At 40.1% G+C, this 14,396-nt stretch overlaps 2 protein-coding genes across 3 annotated transcripts; both read left to right on the forward strand.

The window, feature by feature from the left end:
• The first annotated feature begins 1,314 nt into the window (after positions 1–1,314).
• uap1l1 (UDP-N-acetylglucosamine pyrophosphorylase 1, like 1) lies at positions 1,315–7,946 on the forward strand. 2 transcript variants are annotated; one of them, XM_067573770.1, is made up of 10 exons: positions 1,315–1,652; positions 1,793–2,081; positions 2,986–3,190; positions 3,361–3,536; positions 3,665–3,837; positions 4,496–4,689; positions 5,799–5,939; positions 6,050–6,235; positions 7,227–7,293; positions 7,507–7,946. In XM_067573770.1, the coding sequence occupies exons 2-10, from the start codon at positions 1,802–1,804 to the stop codon at positions 7,591–7,593; spliced, it is 1,509 nt and encodes a 502-aa protein (XP_067429871.1). In that variant the 5' UTR covers positions 1,315–1,652; positions 1,793–1,801; the 3' UTR covers positions 7,594–7,946. The 2 variants fall into 2 exon arrangements, with proteins under 2 accessions (XP_067429871.1, XP_067429872.1); XM_067573771.1 differs by having other exon boundaries at positions 1,315–1,597.
• Positions 7,947–8,906: 960 nt separating this feature from the next.
• Positions 8,907–14,393, forward strand: zdhhc12b (zinc finger DHHC-type palmitoyltransferase 12b). The gene is made up of 5 exons (XM_067573772.1): positions 8,907–9,390; positions 10,356–10,495; positions 10,948–11,040; positions 12,422–12,588; positions 12,675–14,393. Exons 1-5 carry the CDS (start codon positions 9,294–9,296, stop codon positions 12,988–12,990), a joined length of 813 nt encoding a protein of 270 aa, XP_067429873.1. The 5' UTR covers positions 8,907–9,293; the 3' UTR covers positions 12,991–14,393.
• The last annotated feature ends 3 nt before the right edge of the window (positions 14,394–14,396 follow it).

Consider the following 14,396-nt stretch of genomic DNA (forward strand, 5'->3'; position numbering starts at 1 on the left):
GCACAGTTCTGGGGAAGGATACAAGAAAATTTCTGCAGTATTGAAAGTGCCCAAGAGCACAGTATCCTCCATTATTCTCAAACTGAAGAAGTTTGGAACCAACAACAGTCTTCCTAAATCTGGCCACCCGGCCAAACTGAACAATTAGGCATTAAAATCCAATAAAAAAAGAGGTGTATCTTATTTGTCAAGTGTAGTAATACAATTCAGTATTAATTATGAGTCACTTGGTCACATGACATGGAAGCTATTGAAAAGATTGCAAATCCCTGGGCACATGATTTACACACGGATCTTTTCTTTCACACTTGTAATTACCAGTAAAAGTCTTGCACTCAACATTTGACTAAAGTAAAACACTTCCACTCAAAAATATGTTTTTTGTTCTTGTTCCTGCAGTCGGATGTTTGAGCTTCTCTGTGCAGAACGATGTATGTGCAGAGTTTGTTTTCACATTCATCTGCTGAAGGAGGAAAGTTTCTCTGTGTTCACCTTAAATCCCAGTGTAACACCTGTTCATATGAGCATGATTTGTGACATCACAACTAGTCTGGAACCAATTGTGGTCCAGTATTAAACTTACACAAGTGTGAAGTAGGTGACATCTTGTATCCAGCAGTGAAATGTTTGAAATAAAAAATATTTGCAGCTGGTTGGGATGTGTGCCACATTGCTGCAACATCTGCGGTTCAATTGCAGGAGCAGACCTTTGCTGCATGCCATAACCCATCTCTCTCTCCCCTAGCTTCCTGCCATCTCTTCACTATCAAATAAAAAGCACAAAATGACCAAAAATATATATGCTTTTTTAAAAAAGTGCATATTCACAGATTCTGGATTTTATATAAAATTACTATTCCAAGCAGAGCATTTCATAAGTCTTCCTCTATGTCTAGAGGAAGACGTATAAAATGCTCTGCTTCCACAACAAAAAGTTTGATTTCTGAGCTAAAATTCTTAAAATTACATCTGCTACCTCCCCCTCATTGAAAAATCCAGAATCTGTGAATATGCACTTTTTTCAAAAACACACATATATATATGGACATTTTGTGATTCTCTAAGTAGTCTACTGTATTTGAATTAATTACATTATAATTATCACGTAGTACAAATTAGTAATATTTTATGTACTTTTTTTACTTTCCACATTTGATGCCTAATTTGGTAATAAGTGCGTGTAATTGTAGTTAATTATCTATTAATTATATTTTAGCTGAAATAAAATGAACATTAAATTATATTACCACCTTGGGTGAATGTTTTTTTCTTGGTGTGAAATTTGGAGACGGTCCCTACGCAGCTAGTTATTGACGCGTAACGGCAAGGGGCCGTAAAGCGTAGAACGTTTGATGCCGTCTGTAAATATATTGATATACTGTTACATATATATTGTTACTTTATGCTGCACTGACTGGTTTGAATATCGGGCGGTATCAGCTGATGCCGACGCTGAGTCAGCACATTTTAACCTCTGGTCTAATGGCTCGGTGCAGACTGACAGGAAGTCATTTTTTTCAGAAAGCTATTTCAGACATGTTTGTCCGTGTGTGTAAACCTGTAGCAGCATAAAGACGTCTTTCATTCGGCTGGAGAAGTATATCCTGTTATATTTGAGTATTTCACCGCAGGATCCTTGTTTGGATCCGAGAGTACGGTCACGAGTTGCTCATGACACACAGTCATTTCCTCCAAACTAGTAGCCACAGTCCTACAGTACCTTCATCCTACTGGCAGAAGGAAGTTTGATGTGTGCATCTGTTGATCTACTCCACGGTTTGCTTTGTTACAGAGAGACAACATGCTTTCTTTGGAGCAAGTGAAGCAGAGTTTAGAGAGAGCGGGACAGGCTCACATCCTGCAGTTTTGGCCGGAGCTGTGTGAAGAGGAGAGGGACAGTTTTCTCCTGGAGCTGTCTCAGCTGGATCTAAAGGGACTGAAGGGTCACTGTGATGGGGCTGTGAGGGCTGCAGCCTCCCCGCCTGACAGCCTGGACCAACACATGGAGCCAGTCCCTCCAGAGTTCATCGGCAGCGTGAGGAAAAGTGACAAAAAGTCTCTTGCAGAGTGGGAAAATGAAGGTGAATTTCAACATCACCGGTGCAGTATTTTAGAGGGATTACGGTAATTTGTAAATTGCGAAAGTGTGTAGAATAAAAGAAGAGGAAGAGTCAGATAACTGAATAACAAATAACAACATAACAAACAAGACTTTGTATTTTTGTCAGATATGTTAAAACTTTTTCCCTGCTTGCTGATCTTACCACTAATACACATGAGATTTATGAAAGTGTGTTTCTGCTTCGCAGGCAGCCATTGTCTCCCTGTTTTTCTTAACACCATGAACATTTACTTGTATATACTTAGAAATGTCTTGAGATTAATCAATTCATCCTGAACATGTATCACCATCTCACATCACATCTTGCAACAGGATTAACCGGAAAGTAAAAAAGAAGAAACATTTCCATTGCTTAAAATAAAGTGTTTTTCTATTTTTACAATCGTCATTTTGTGCAAGCATGCATTTAAACGTTGGTCTGAAGCTTATATGAGGCTTCAGCAGTCTGAGTTAGTCATATCAAGTGATTTTGTCCCCCATTTCTTCCATTGTAAGTGCATTATGAAGAGATCTTCTAATGGTCAGTATGAACAGGGGGAATGATAACAGCAAGAAAAACATGTTTCAGTGTTCATTTGGGCTCCTGACTGTTGTTTTAAGACACACTTGAAAAACTGTGAACCTGTCCTTTAAACCACTGAACAACTCTACCACAGCATTGTGAAAGCAGTCATAAGTTAAAGGTTAATAGCAAGCTAGTAAAGTTTTATAAAAGTTTTCACTTTAAGAGTATGTCAAAGGGTGATAGTGTTCTATTAAGGCTGTTGTAAAGTTTAAAGGCCTTGATCACAAATTAGTAAAGTTCACTTACGTACAATACATCCTACTGTACTTCTGCTCATAGTACTACTATTTTTTGACAGGGCTGTTGCAAATCTCACAGAATCGAGTTGGAGTCCTGCTCTTGGCTGGCGGTCAGGGGACCCGTCTTGGCGTTCAGTATCCCAAAGGGATGTATAACGTTGGGCTACCAAGTGGCAAAACCTTGTATCAAATACAGGCAGAGCGCATTCACAAAATCCAGGAGCTGGCAGACGCCAAGCATGGTTCAAAATGCACCGTTCCATGGTAAGACTATGATGAACCTTACTCCACTACTCTGATCATTTGTGGAATGTAAGGTGATAAAAACATGGCTGTCATTGCCTCTATGACTAACCTTAGAGACGTTTTATGAGAAGATTATAGCAAGCAAATATAATCTTAAAACTATTGTGTGTACTATTGCAACTCCTCAGGTACATAATGACCAGTGAGTTCACTCTGGCTCCCACTGAGCAGTTCTTCAAGGACAACAACTACTTTGGTCTGGAGCCATCAAACATTGTTATGTTTGAGCAAAGGATGATCCCAGCAGTCACCTTTGATGGAAAGGTCATCCTGCAGAGTAAAGGGAAGATAGCCATGGCCCCAGGTAGGTGCATATCAGCTCAGTCACAACATCCAGCAACAAATACCAGTGGAATCATCAGTGCTTTCACTTAATGCCACAGATATATGTCCAGGATAGTTTGTTTCAAAAACCACTGCACTGTCTGTCAGATGGGAATGGTGGTCTGTACCGGGCGTTGGTGGAAAACAAGGTGCTGGAGGACATGAAGAAGAGGGGAGTGGAGTACCTGCATGTGTACTGTGTGGACAACATCCTGGTCAAGATGGCTGACCCCGTGTTTATTGGGTTTTGTGTTAGCAAAGGGGCTGACTGTGGAGCCAAGGTAGAGTAATATTAGACAGTAGAGTGCATGAACTTCAGTGCATTAAAGGAATAACCCAGCATTATGGCAAATAAGGTTATTTGCTTCCTCTCTGAGAATGAGGTGAGAAGATTACCCCCACTCTCATTTCTGCATTAAATACAGAACTGGAGCAGGGAGGTGATTAGCCTAGCTTAGCGTATTGACTGGAAGTCGCTAGCCTGACTGTCCAAAATTTAAAAACATACCTACCAACACCTCTCAGACTCACTAATTTACACATTATATCTTGTTCGTTTAATCTGCATCCACACAAAAATGTAAAACGAATTTGCAATTCTAGGAAGTTTCCTGCTGGTACTATTTCTTGGCAAACAACAGCTGAATGCAGTGACTTTCCAGGAGTCCAGTCATCAGCGCAAGGTTGCCAGGTTTGGTGCTGTCCAGCTTGAATAAAGATCAATACTAAACCATGTGCTTACCTGTAACTGGACATGCTGCACAGTAATACAAGGTGGATGGATAAACTGTTGTTCGCCAAGAAATAGTTACAATACGTAGAACTCTCCTCAACACAAACTGTGATTTTTACATTTCTATGTATGTATGGTATTTCCACTCTTTATGCTAAGCAAGGCTAATCACCTTTTCCATACCTAACACACATCTTATGTGTCAGGTGGTGGAGAAGGCATACCCTGCAGAGCCAGTGGGCGTGGTTTGCAGGGTGCAAGGTGTTTCCCAGGTGGTGGAGTACAGCGAGATCCAACCGGAGACGGCTGAACTCCGAGGACCTGGAGGGGAGTTGGTCTACAGTGCTGGAAACATCTGCAATCACTTCTTTACCAGGGCTTTCCTGCAGGACGTGGCAGAGTAAGAGCCTTTACTGTCACATACGGCACGTGTTGGTAGGATACTTCTGACAGCACAACATGGGAGTCATAGCAAATCAAATTACACTGATTTGAGTGAAAAGAGCCACAGATTAGGGGGTTACAGAGACATAGATGACAAGAGTCATGAGTGAACGACAACAAATTTGACTGCCATTCAGTTAATTTGAGAGCGCACAAGCACAGATTTGTAAACATTATCAGTTTTGAGCCAGCCTGCACAGAATAAATATAGTAAAAATATAGAATTACCTTTCATATCTATTAAGCAAATCACCTGGATTTGAAAACAAAGCAATAAAAAATGTTGAAAATCAGGTTGTACTGTATATAATGGAATGGGTTTTTAGTCATTTACTGTTAACACATTTAGACTGTTATAATTCAGACACCAGATATTCTCTTTCTCGCCATTGAGTGGTTAAAAAAAGCCATTGTCCCAGGTTTAATTTTATTGACAAAGGGATCTAAAAGAATAACTTCAATAACTTCCAGGTCAACCCGAGCAGTATACGCTTTGCTGTCAGTTTGGGCTTGTGTGTTGGACACTCCCCTAGTTTCTCTACCAGTCTGGGACAACGATTGGCCTGAAGGCACATGACCATATACCCAACCCATCTTTGTAGGTGCCCCATTGGCTGATATGTGTCTGGATGTACATGATTGGTTGTCTTTTATATATTTTTTTACCTTTTCGATTTTTTTCTGCTTCATACCTATCCTGTTTAAATGTTTGCAATGTGTGTCATGATGACCCATATGAAGGCCACAAGCCGAAACGCTTTGGTCTAACAATAAAGTTGTTCTATATACTACAAGTGTTGCAGAAGTTCTGACCTCTTTAGACTTTTTTCCCTTCTCAGTGCAACTTGAAGGCAGGTGAAGTTGTGCCAGAAACTAATCTACAGTTTGAGTTTGTGCTCACAGGATTCAGACTCTCATAAGAGAGAGTAAGCAGGGTTTTTTTGGCTTATTGCTGGCTCAAATGCTCTTGCAGGCTTTAAACATCTGTATCTATGTTCCTTTACATGTTGTTAGGTCCTGTAAGTTTAGTTTTTGATTCCCTACTATGTTTTTGTTATCTTACAGGAAATTTGAAAGCCAACTGAAACAACATGTTGCAATGAAGAAAGTGCCCTTTGTGGACACATGTGGCAATCAAGTCAAACCCACCAAACCTAATGGCATAAAGATGGAAAAATTTGTGTTTGATGTCTTTCCATTCTCAAGGTATTGTTCATTATTATATTGTTTTACTGTACATAAAATGACTTGGGTCATAACATTGTGTCTCTACAGCTAGTTAAAAAGTTAAAACATCTACTATCTGTCTTTGGAAGGAACTTTGTTGCGTTTGAGGTTGAGAGGCAGGATGAGTTCTCCCCTCTGAAAAATGCTGACGGGGCAGCCACAGACAATCCAACCACCGCCAGAAACTCTTTGCTAGCTCAACACTGCCGCTGGGCCATAGCTGCAGAAGCCACACTGCTGGATGAACATGGGAATACCCTTCCTCCTACAGCCAGGTCAGAGGCAAATGTTCTATTTACACCCTGCAGCAACAGATTATGTCAGAACATGAACCCTAACCCTGGTCAAAATGTAAGAAAAAGTCCACTTATTCTGTTCCCCCGGGTTGGTTGGGGACTTTTTTCACGGCAGACAATTTGACTACTCAGGAATAATGTTGGGAAATATGCCTTCTAGCCAACAGTTAGATGAGAATATTGATACCACACTCATGTCTTTAAGGTAAATATGCAACTACAGCCAGCAGCTGGTTAGCTTAGCTTAGCATACAGACAGGAAGCAGGGGGAAATTGCTAGCCTGGCTCTGATCAAAGTGAAAAAAGATCACATACCAGCACCGCTAAAGCTCACTAATTAACATGTTTGTATAATATGCACATAAACTGAAATGTAAAAATGATAAGTAGTAGTTTTATGGGGAGTTAGAGCTGGAGCTGTTTCTTGGCCGGGTGCAGTGACTGGTTGCCTGGCATTTCTCATTTGTTTATTTTCCCCTCATTCTCCACTTCCTGATCTAAATCCTTACTGTGGTGCTATTTGGTGGTAGTTTGACATTGTGGTAGACAGTCCACAAACAAAAATGGATGACATCAGAATAATATGAAAGATGCTGTAATCGTGTAAAACAACTCTAGTGCTCTAGTACACAGTGGCTTTAACTATGAGGGGAACAAAATGCAGATCTTACTGTAAAAAGAACTTTCCATGCTGGCCATGAAGTGATCCCTTCCTAAGGGGACAACACTGTAACAAATGACGCGGGACAGTCACAGTCCTAGTTCTGCACAAAAATTCATTCTGAATTTGAGCCAAAGCTAATAGGTGGCTTCAGCAGACTTGACAACCCTTTTTAGTACAAAATTCCTACTATGGTGATGAGAAATGATACACAGCAACCAATGGCTGTTTCACTTTGCTTGTGGGTGTTGTATTAAGATAGACTGAATATATTCTTGAGATCTAAAAATATGTGTTTTTTCCCAATAGTGTGTCAGCAGGAGACAATCCTCAAGCACAATGTGAGATTTCACCACTGGTCTCTTACTTTGGAGAGGTGAGAACACTGTATAGTGCCACAGGCCAAAACATATTGTTGGGTTACAGTGTTAAACATATAAAGCAGTTATAGGTTGTTCCCTTAATTAAAAAAAAATATTGTTTTCATTTTTAGATTGAGATTATTCAAGACTATTTGTGGACAGTGAATACTCTATTCCTTCTTCAATAAGCTGCTGTAATTGAACTTCCTTCTCATTTCCTCTGCCAGGGCCTGGAGCCGCTGCTTAAAGGGAAGACACTGCCAACTCCCTTCATTCTGGATGAAAAACGAGCCAAAGAGCTGCAGGCTCTGTAACATTTTTCTGATGAATGAAATATTATGTGATGGCAGTAGAGATCCCACTACAGTGGAGTACAGTATGGAGATACAACCCTGGATGGATGTGTTTTGGTAGTTTCAGCCTGAGAATGTGCAGTTGTTTAAATGAATATTTGAACAGTAGGCCTGTGTGAAGATAATCATATCAAACTGCCATGTCATGCATCTCATGTAACTGTCACTTTGCCACAAAGCATGTGATGTGATCACTTGAAAACAAATGCTTCAAATAAGGGACTCTATGATCATGGGAATTTATATGAACATTGTTTTGTTTTACATGTAACAAAAAATATAATCAAAATACATCACCTTGTGTCCTTCCCCGATATTTTTTTTAGGAAATTATGATGATTCTTCTCTCTTCTATATTTATTACCTTTTTAATTTTGAAAGGTCCAAAATTTCCAGAAGTCAATTTTCAATTGTTTCAGGATATGTATGAGAATGTTTCATGATATTTATGAAGGAAATGTAGTTAACTAAGCCCAACAGCTTCAGTAGAAGGTCTGAGCTGTGGAGCTGTGAATGATCCATACCAGCTCGACATCTGTTTTGATCAATATAACACACAAGAAGTTAATTAATAAAAGCAGGAAAAGTAGTAGATAACAAAATGAGAGATGGAACATAGAGCCTTTACTGTGATGTAAAAGTAGATGGGTTTTAAATTAGCATGACTTCAATTGTGTACCTTTGGGTCCAAAGTCTGAACTGACAGAGCAAGACAAATCAAATTTATTTGTATAGCACATTTCAACTACAAGGCAATTCAAAGTACTTTACATAAAACATAAAAAGCATCAAGACAAAATGTAAAAGGAACATAATGCAATACAAAAAGACATTTAAATACAATTACAGTTAACAATTAAAGAGAAAATAAAAATAAGCTAAAGTAGAATGAGACAGATAAAACAGGAGAAAATACATATACACAGAATTTAAAAAATAACTCTCAATTTGAAATAAGTAAATAGAGTGTAATGAACGTTATTTTCACCTTTTCAACTTGCCCTTTGTAACAGTGAAATGTAAATTAAATGTAACTGAATGTAAATTCCAATATTAACTATCTGACATTCTTACAGATAAACATATATTATCTACCAATCTGAAAAAGCTGTGTTTTATCCTCTACTGTCATTCCTTCACTCATCTCCATTCTGTTTGAAGTCAAGTGTTTGCATGCCAGAGGTGAACTAACAGCAGTACGTACAGTACGTACAGCACGTACAGTACGTACCTGTCCCTCCCGGCCACCCAATCCTGGACTGTCTCGTGATCGACGCTGGCCAATCACACCGGACACTATATTAGGACGACAACACAAAACAAGTGCATCGAAGCGGACGGTTTGCGTTAAAATTACAAATTCGGTGTCAATATAGTTATTAGGGCCTAAATAAAACGCTGACATTCATTAATTATGTTTTTTGACTTGCATTTAATTCAATGTTTGGTCCAGTACCGCGAAACAAATAACGCCAACGTCGCAGGCTGCTCAGACGGTCCCAATATTGCTAACCGTTAATTCTCTGACGACATTAACTGTTAGCTCGCTTGCCGACAGGACGCGCTTGGTCTGTTGTTGTACGCAGGATGCCAGTTGTCACTCTACACTGACCGTCCTGTCAGTCTGCAGACTGCGATGGATGCTGTAACATGCTAGAACCATGTTCAAAAATGTTTTCGGCTCAGGGTTTCTGGTGAGAACAGCTCATGTGATTCTGACATGGGTCATAACGTTAATACTCTTTCTACATGATACAGGTAAGCCTGTCACATTCCTATACATCATAACGCATTATAGCGATAAACTACATCATGTTCGCTGTAGGTTTAAAGTAATATATAATATATAACATGTTGAATGACTAATTCTCCATGTATAACTAATGATGATGCCATAAATACTGATGTGAGCTGAGTAAGAAAGCTGTTGGCAAGTTGACATTTACACTATTTGTAACGACGCTGAAGTTAGCTTCTGATTCGAGGTTAAGGGGAAAGTTAAGCTAAACATAAATAATGATATTTAGCGGCAGATTCTCCGTTTTTCACCACTTGTGAAAAAGTGTTAGACATCTTAGCAAAAGCCGTGACGCTGATTAAACACAGATTTGTGAACCTTTACTTGGCTTATAAAAACACAAAAAAGGGCGATTTCACTCCTTTTTTTCCCATCCAGACCACATTAAACCAAGCCTAAATCAACCACTATACTTAGACTTGTCAAATCTTAATCATAATCTAGTCTAGATTTGACATGTCTAAATATAGTGGTTTTAGGTCTAGACTTGGTCTGATGTGGTCTGGATGGGAGGAAAAGCATGACTTTTATTTTTTTATTTTTTATCACAAATAGAATTAAGGTTTCACAAATCTGCAACTGTATTCTAATGAGTTCTCTGGAGTCTCATTGGTAATCTAGTCCAGATTTGACAAATACAGTGGTTTTTAATCTGGGCCTGGTTTAATGTGGTCTAGAGATATGTCAGTGAAATCACCCTTTTTTTCATAAGTGGTGAAAAATGGAGAATCAGCTGCTAAATATCATTATTTATATTTCCCTTAACGTCCCACTTAACCCCAAATCAGAATCTAACTTCAGCATCGTCTGTCAGCAGCTGTAATTTTTGAAATGAACTTTGCGTGTGAGGAGCCTGTAGGATCCTAGCTGGCCTCTGACGTGTTATTGAGTTAAAACTGTCTCTCTTGTGTGTTTTCGGTTGAAGAGCTGAGGAAGCAGGAGGAGACAGGCCAGCTCGTCCAGCCGGTGCTCTTCGTCCTGCTGGTGTTGGTGTCTGTGTTGCTCTACTTCGCTGTTTCTCTGATGGACCCTGGGTTCATCTTGTCTGATGACAGCGATTTGCAGGTGAACAGTGATCCTAATGTATATTTCTATCATCACACGTACAATAACTCTTTGTTAAACCTGTTTGTATCAGGAGTCAAAGGAGCAGCTATAATGGTTTGACAAGGACTAGGAGCAAGGCAATTGAATAGATGTTTCTGGTTAAAAAACAGTGATATTGACTTATGTTTAAAGATAATGCTGTGTGTGAAATATATTAATATAATTCATAGTATCCTGGAGAATGTTAAGCTGCTTCATTTGCTAATTATTTAAATATTAAAACTGTTCTGATAAACAACTCATGATAAAGACCCAGGAGTATGTGTGCATCACACCTGTGGGAAACACTGAAGTAACAAACGAGCACACACTAGAACATACAAGCTAAACAGCAGGTGATGGAAAAAAAAGCTTGAACTGAAAACGGGCAGTGGCTCCCCTGACCAGTTCTGTCTCCTGTGTTGTGCCAGTTCACGCTGGGAGTGACTGAGGAGCAGCAGGACATGATCCCACCCACTTCCAAATCCCTGCGACAGCGGCGCTGTGGCCACTGTCTGCTTCAGGTACGCCACCCGCCACCGTGTCAGCAGGCTGCTGTGGGCTCATGTGGCATGTGGTTGTTTTTTTTCAGGATGACACACTTTCACAGATTCAGAAGCGAAAGAGTGTCAGAGTCTGTTGATATTTTTGTCACTGTGGGTTTTTTTGTACTTTTCACAAAAAATTCTGCATTTTTTTTTTTAGGAGTCACTGATTGTGTGTGTATGTGGTGTTTGTAACTTGTCATGTCTTTGTGCTAGTCTGCCTCTCAGGATGAAATGTGACACTTGAAGTTCTACAGTACTTGTAGGATCCCTTAGTGGTATAGAATAACAGATGGGTTGCCAAGCAGCACAGTTCTATGTTACACACCTGTACTACTCCAGTCCACACAAAACATCCTATGATCCAGGAGCAGGAGTTATTCACACAGGCAGCTCTTTATGTACAGAGATATGTCTGCATTTTGTCTTTCACTTTAAGGTCACAGTCTGTAATCCAAATGTAAACCCAAGTTTAATCTGACTATGAAAAATCAAAACACAGGATTGCAAGCTGGTATAATTCAGATTGATTGACAGTCTTTTACAACAAGACAACAACTAAATCTAATGCTATTTAAGATTTTCAGTTATGAGCAGCTGAGAAATGATTTCAACCAAAACATTAAGAACTTGTGAAGCCACTTCCATTGTGGCAGAAAAATCCTAACTCAAGGTGCCTTTGCCGGAGCTTTCAGCCACATCTCACAGTCTGCATCAAAGGTCAAGAATGAATCTTGATGTTTCAACATAAATGTACACTCTACATACAACCCTTTAGTGCCTCTGTGTGTGAAAAGACACATCAGCACCCAAAAGCTTCATCTCTGTCCTGATTTCTGTTCTATATCTCACAACTGAGGATGATCATGAGCCTTTTTCGTTTTCTTAGCAGGCAGCTCTTCCTCCTCCTTACACTGAGATTAACATGCTCTATTTTTTCTCATGATGGAGCTGTGAACGCAGAGATGAGAGCTCTCCAGCTCCCTGGATGCTTTGTGGCTGTGTGTGACTTAACAGATGGTTCATATGGCTGTTTTCCCAGGACAGAGAGTGCTGTTCCACACTCCCAAACATTCTCCACTGAGACTCAGGTGCACTGTGGTTCAGTGAAGGTCTGCAGCTTCAGAAATGAAATTAGAACATTTTTCTGCACTGATGAGCAGCAGCAGCTATTTTTCACACCAATGGTCAAGATGAATGAGCTTTACAGAAGACTGGCCAGGACTACTTCACATCACACCTGACCGATAGTCAAAGTGTCACAACAACAGAGTTTAACTTGTGTGGTTTTTAATACAGATGTTTATTCATGTGACAGAAAAAGTGTCTTTCTAACTACAATGACCTTTATTTCAAGCAGCAGCCAATGAGATCAAAGCACTGCCAGACGTGTCAGCACTGTGTCCGGCGTTACGACCATCACTGCCCGTGGATTGAGAACTGTGTGGGCGAGAGAAACCACCGCTGGTTTGTGCTTTATCTGGCCGTGCAGCTGCTGGTGCTGCTGTGGGGTCTGCACATAGCCTGGTGAGTACCACCCTATCAGTGAGACCGTCTCTGCGGTCCATGATGTCACCGTTCACCAATTGCAGCTTCCTTTCTCGTTTCCTCAGGACGGGTTTCAGCTACGTGCCCACCTGGCAGCTGTGGCTGCGTACTAACGGCATGCTGCTGGCCGTCGCCATGCTGGTGGCTCTGCTCTCGCTGATCGTGCTGCTACTGCTCGGCTCCCACCTCTACCTGGTCTCTCTCAACACCACCACCTGGGAGTTCATGTCACGCCACCGCATCTCCTACCTCAAACACTGTGGTGCCGACGAAAACCCGTTCGACCGCGGCACCTTCCACAACCTCTGGGGTTTCTTCTGTGTGTGGGGCTCAGTGGTGTGGGAACAGGTGTACTTCAGAGAGGGCAGCGACCAAGTCTAGACTGGATTCCACTCATTAACAACTTCCAAAAACCTTTCTGGATTGAGGAATCACATATGACCACAAAGTTGGGCGATATACTATCCTTGTGTGCAGGTTACCTTTATATAGGCACTTGTATTGTTGTGCCATAACTTTGTAACACTTCCTATCTTCTTGAACATCTCTCCTGTCAGTGGTTCAGTACTGCAGCACATTGCTTACTTGTGTTGTTTTGTTTTTTTTTAAATCTCTCTCGCTGTCAATACACTAAAAATTGTCCCAACATGTGCCCAGAAAGAGCTTCCTGCTCCTAGTTACCATCTGTGTGGACAACAGGTTACCAGCACTACGTCGTTTCTCCTCGTCCCAACTGTTGTTTGCAATCATTCAAGTATAGCATTGCCCTAAAAATAGGAAACCATCCACATTATCTGCAGGCACTTTACTGCTGTGTTTAAAGGCTCTGAGTGAAATCAGTCATAAATCCCTGTTGACTCAAGCTCAGTCTTTGTTGATGCACCCACATCCCACTTGACCTCACTCCTGCTTCCCCCCACTGGAACAACATGCTTTGACTCACATGGTAATCCTGACTGATGGACTGTTAATCAATTCTGAAGTTTACTTTTTTTATACATGTCAAATACTGCATTTGAGTGAAAAAAGACTTGTTTTAGATGCATGTGTAGACAATCCTGATCTATGGTTTCTCTCTTCTGATTTTTTAAAATTGGTACATTTGTCATTTTTAGTGTAGAAAGTTTTATTGTTTCATGTGATAACTTGCTGTATGTTATTTACTCTGCAGAGAGGTTTACAGGGTCCACTTGCTTCAACAGCTTTTGTTTCGAAAGAAAAAGCTGTTAAAGTGAGAGAATGACACATTATTTATTTATTTATTTAGCGAACCTGAGCTGGTTTGATATTTGAAGGTGTGAAAACTGAAGCGTACTGTTCCTTGCATTTAATCTAACCATGATGTACAGGATGCTTTGACTTTCAACAGACAGCATTTCAAGCTGTTTTATATTGTAAATCATTTTTAAACTATTTTGAACCAGAAAACAGCTTTAGATTTTTGTATGACTGTTTTAACAGAGTAACTCAAAGAATACTGTGGAGCAGTAAGAGGAAGTAGAGAGCTTTGAGTGCAATATATACAGTAGTTTGGTATTTCCATATGAGCTTTTCCTTGTGCAATAGTAATCTTGTAAGAGAGCAATAAATGTGGTGATACGTTTAATGTACAGCAGTAGTGTTGGACTAAATGCAGATTGCCTCCAGTTTGAGCTGTGGTTTATATGAATTAACATTTAATTCATGTTGTGTACTTTTGAAGTTATATGCAATACTGTCATGCAATGTTTTTTACTACTTTGAAAATACTGTATACATTAATAAATAAATGTTTCATGAAGACATTC

The sequence above is a fragment of the Thunnus thynnus genome, chromosome 19 (assembly GCF_963924715.1).
Source record: "Thunnus thynnus chromosome 19, fThuThy2.1, whole genome shotgun sequence".
In the NCBI taxonomy this organism is placed as follows: Eukaryota; Metazoa; Chordata; class Actinopteri; order Scombriformes; family Scombridae; genus Thunnus; species Thunnus thynnus.

Excerpts from the sequence above, each read along its gene's own strand:
- zdhhc12b (XM_067573772.1), top strand. The coding sequence starts at position 9,294 with ATGTTCAAAAATGTTTTCGGCTCAGGGTTTCTGGTGAGAACAGCTCAT. Across the intron at positions 11,041-12,421 it reads GTGGCCACTGTCTGCTTCAG|CAGCCAATGAGATCAAAGCA; the intron begins GTACGCCACCCG and ends TATTTCAAGCAG. Across the intron at positions 12,589-12,674 it reads TGGGGTCTGCACATAGCCTG|GACGGGTTTCAGCTACGTGC; the intron begins GTGAGTACCACC and ends TCGTTTCCTCAG.
- uap1l1 (XM_067573770.1), top strand. The coding sequence starts at position 1,802 with ATGCTTTCTTTGGAGCAAGTGAAGCAGAGTTTAGAGAGAGCGGGACAG. Across the intron at positions 3,537-3,664 it reads GAAGATAGCCATGGCCCCAG|ATGGGAATGGTGGTCTGTAC; the intron begins GTAGGTGCATAT and ends ACTGTCTGTCAG. Across the intron at positions 5,940-6,049 it reads GATGTCTTTCCATTCTCAAG|GAACTTTGTTGCGTTTGAGG; the intron begins GTATTGTTCATT and ends TGTCTTTGGAAG.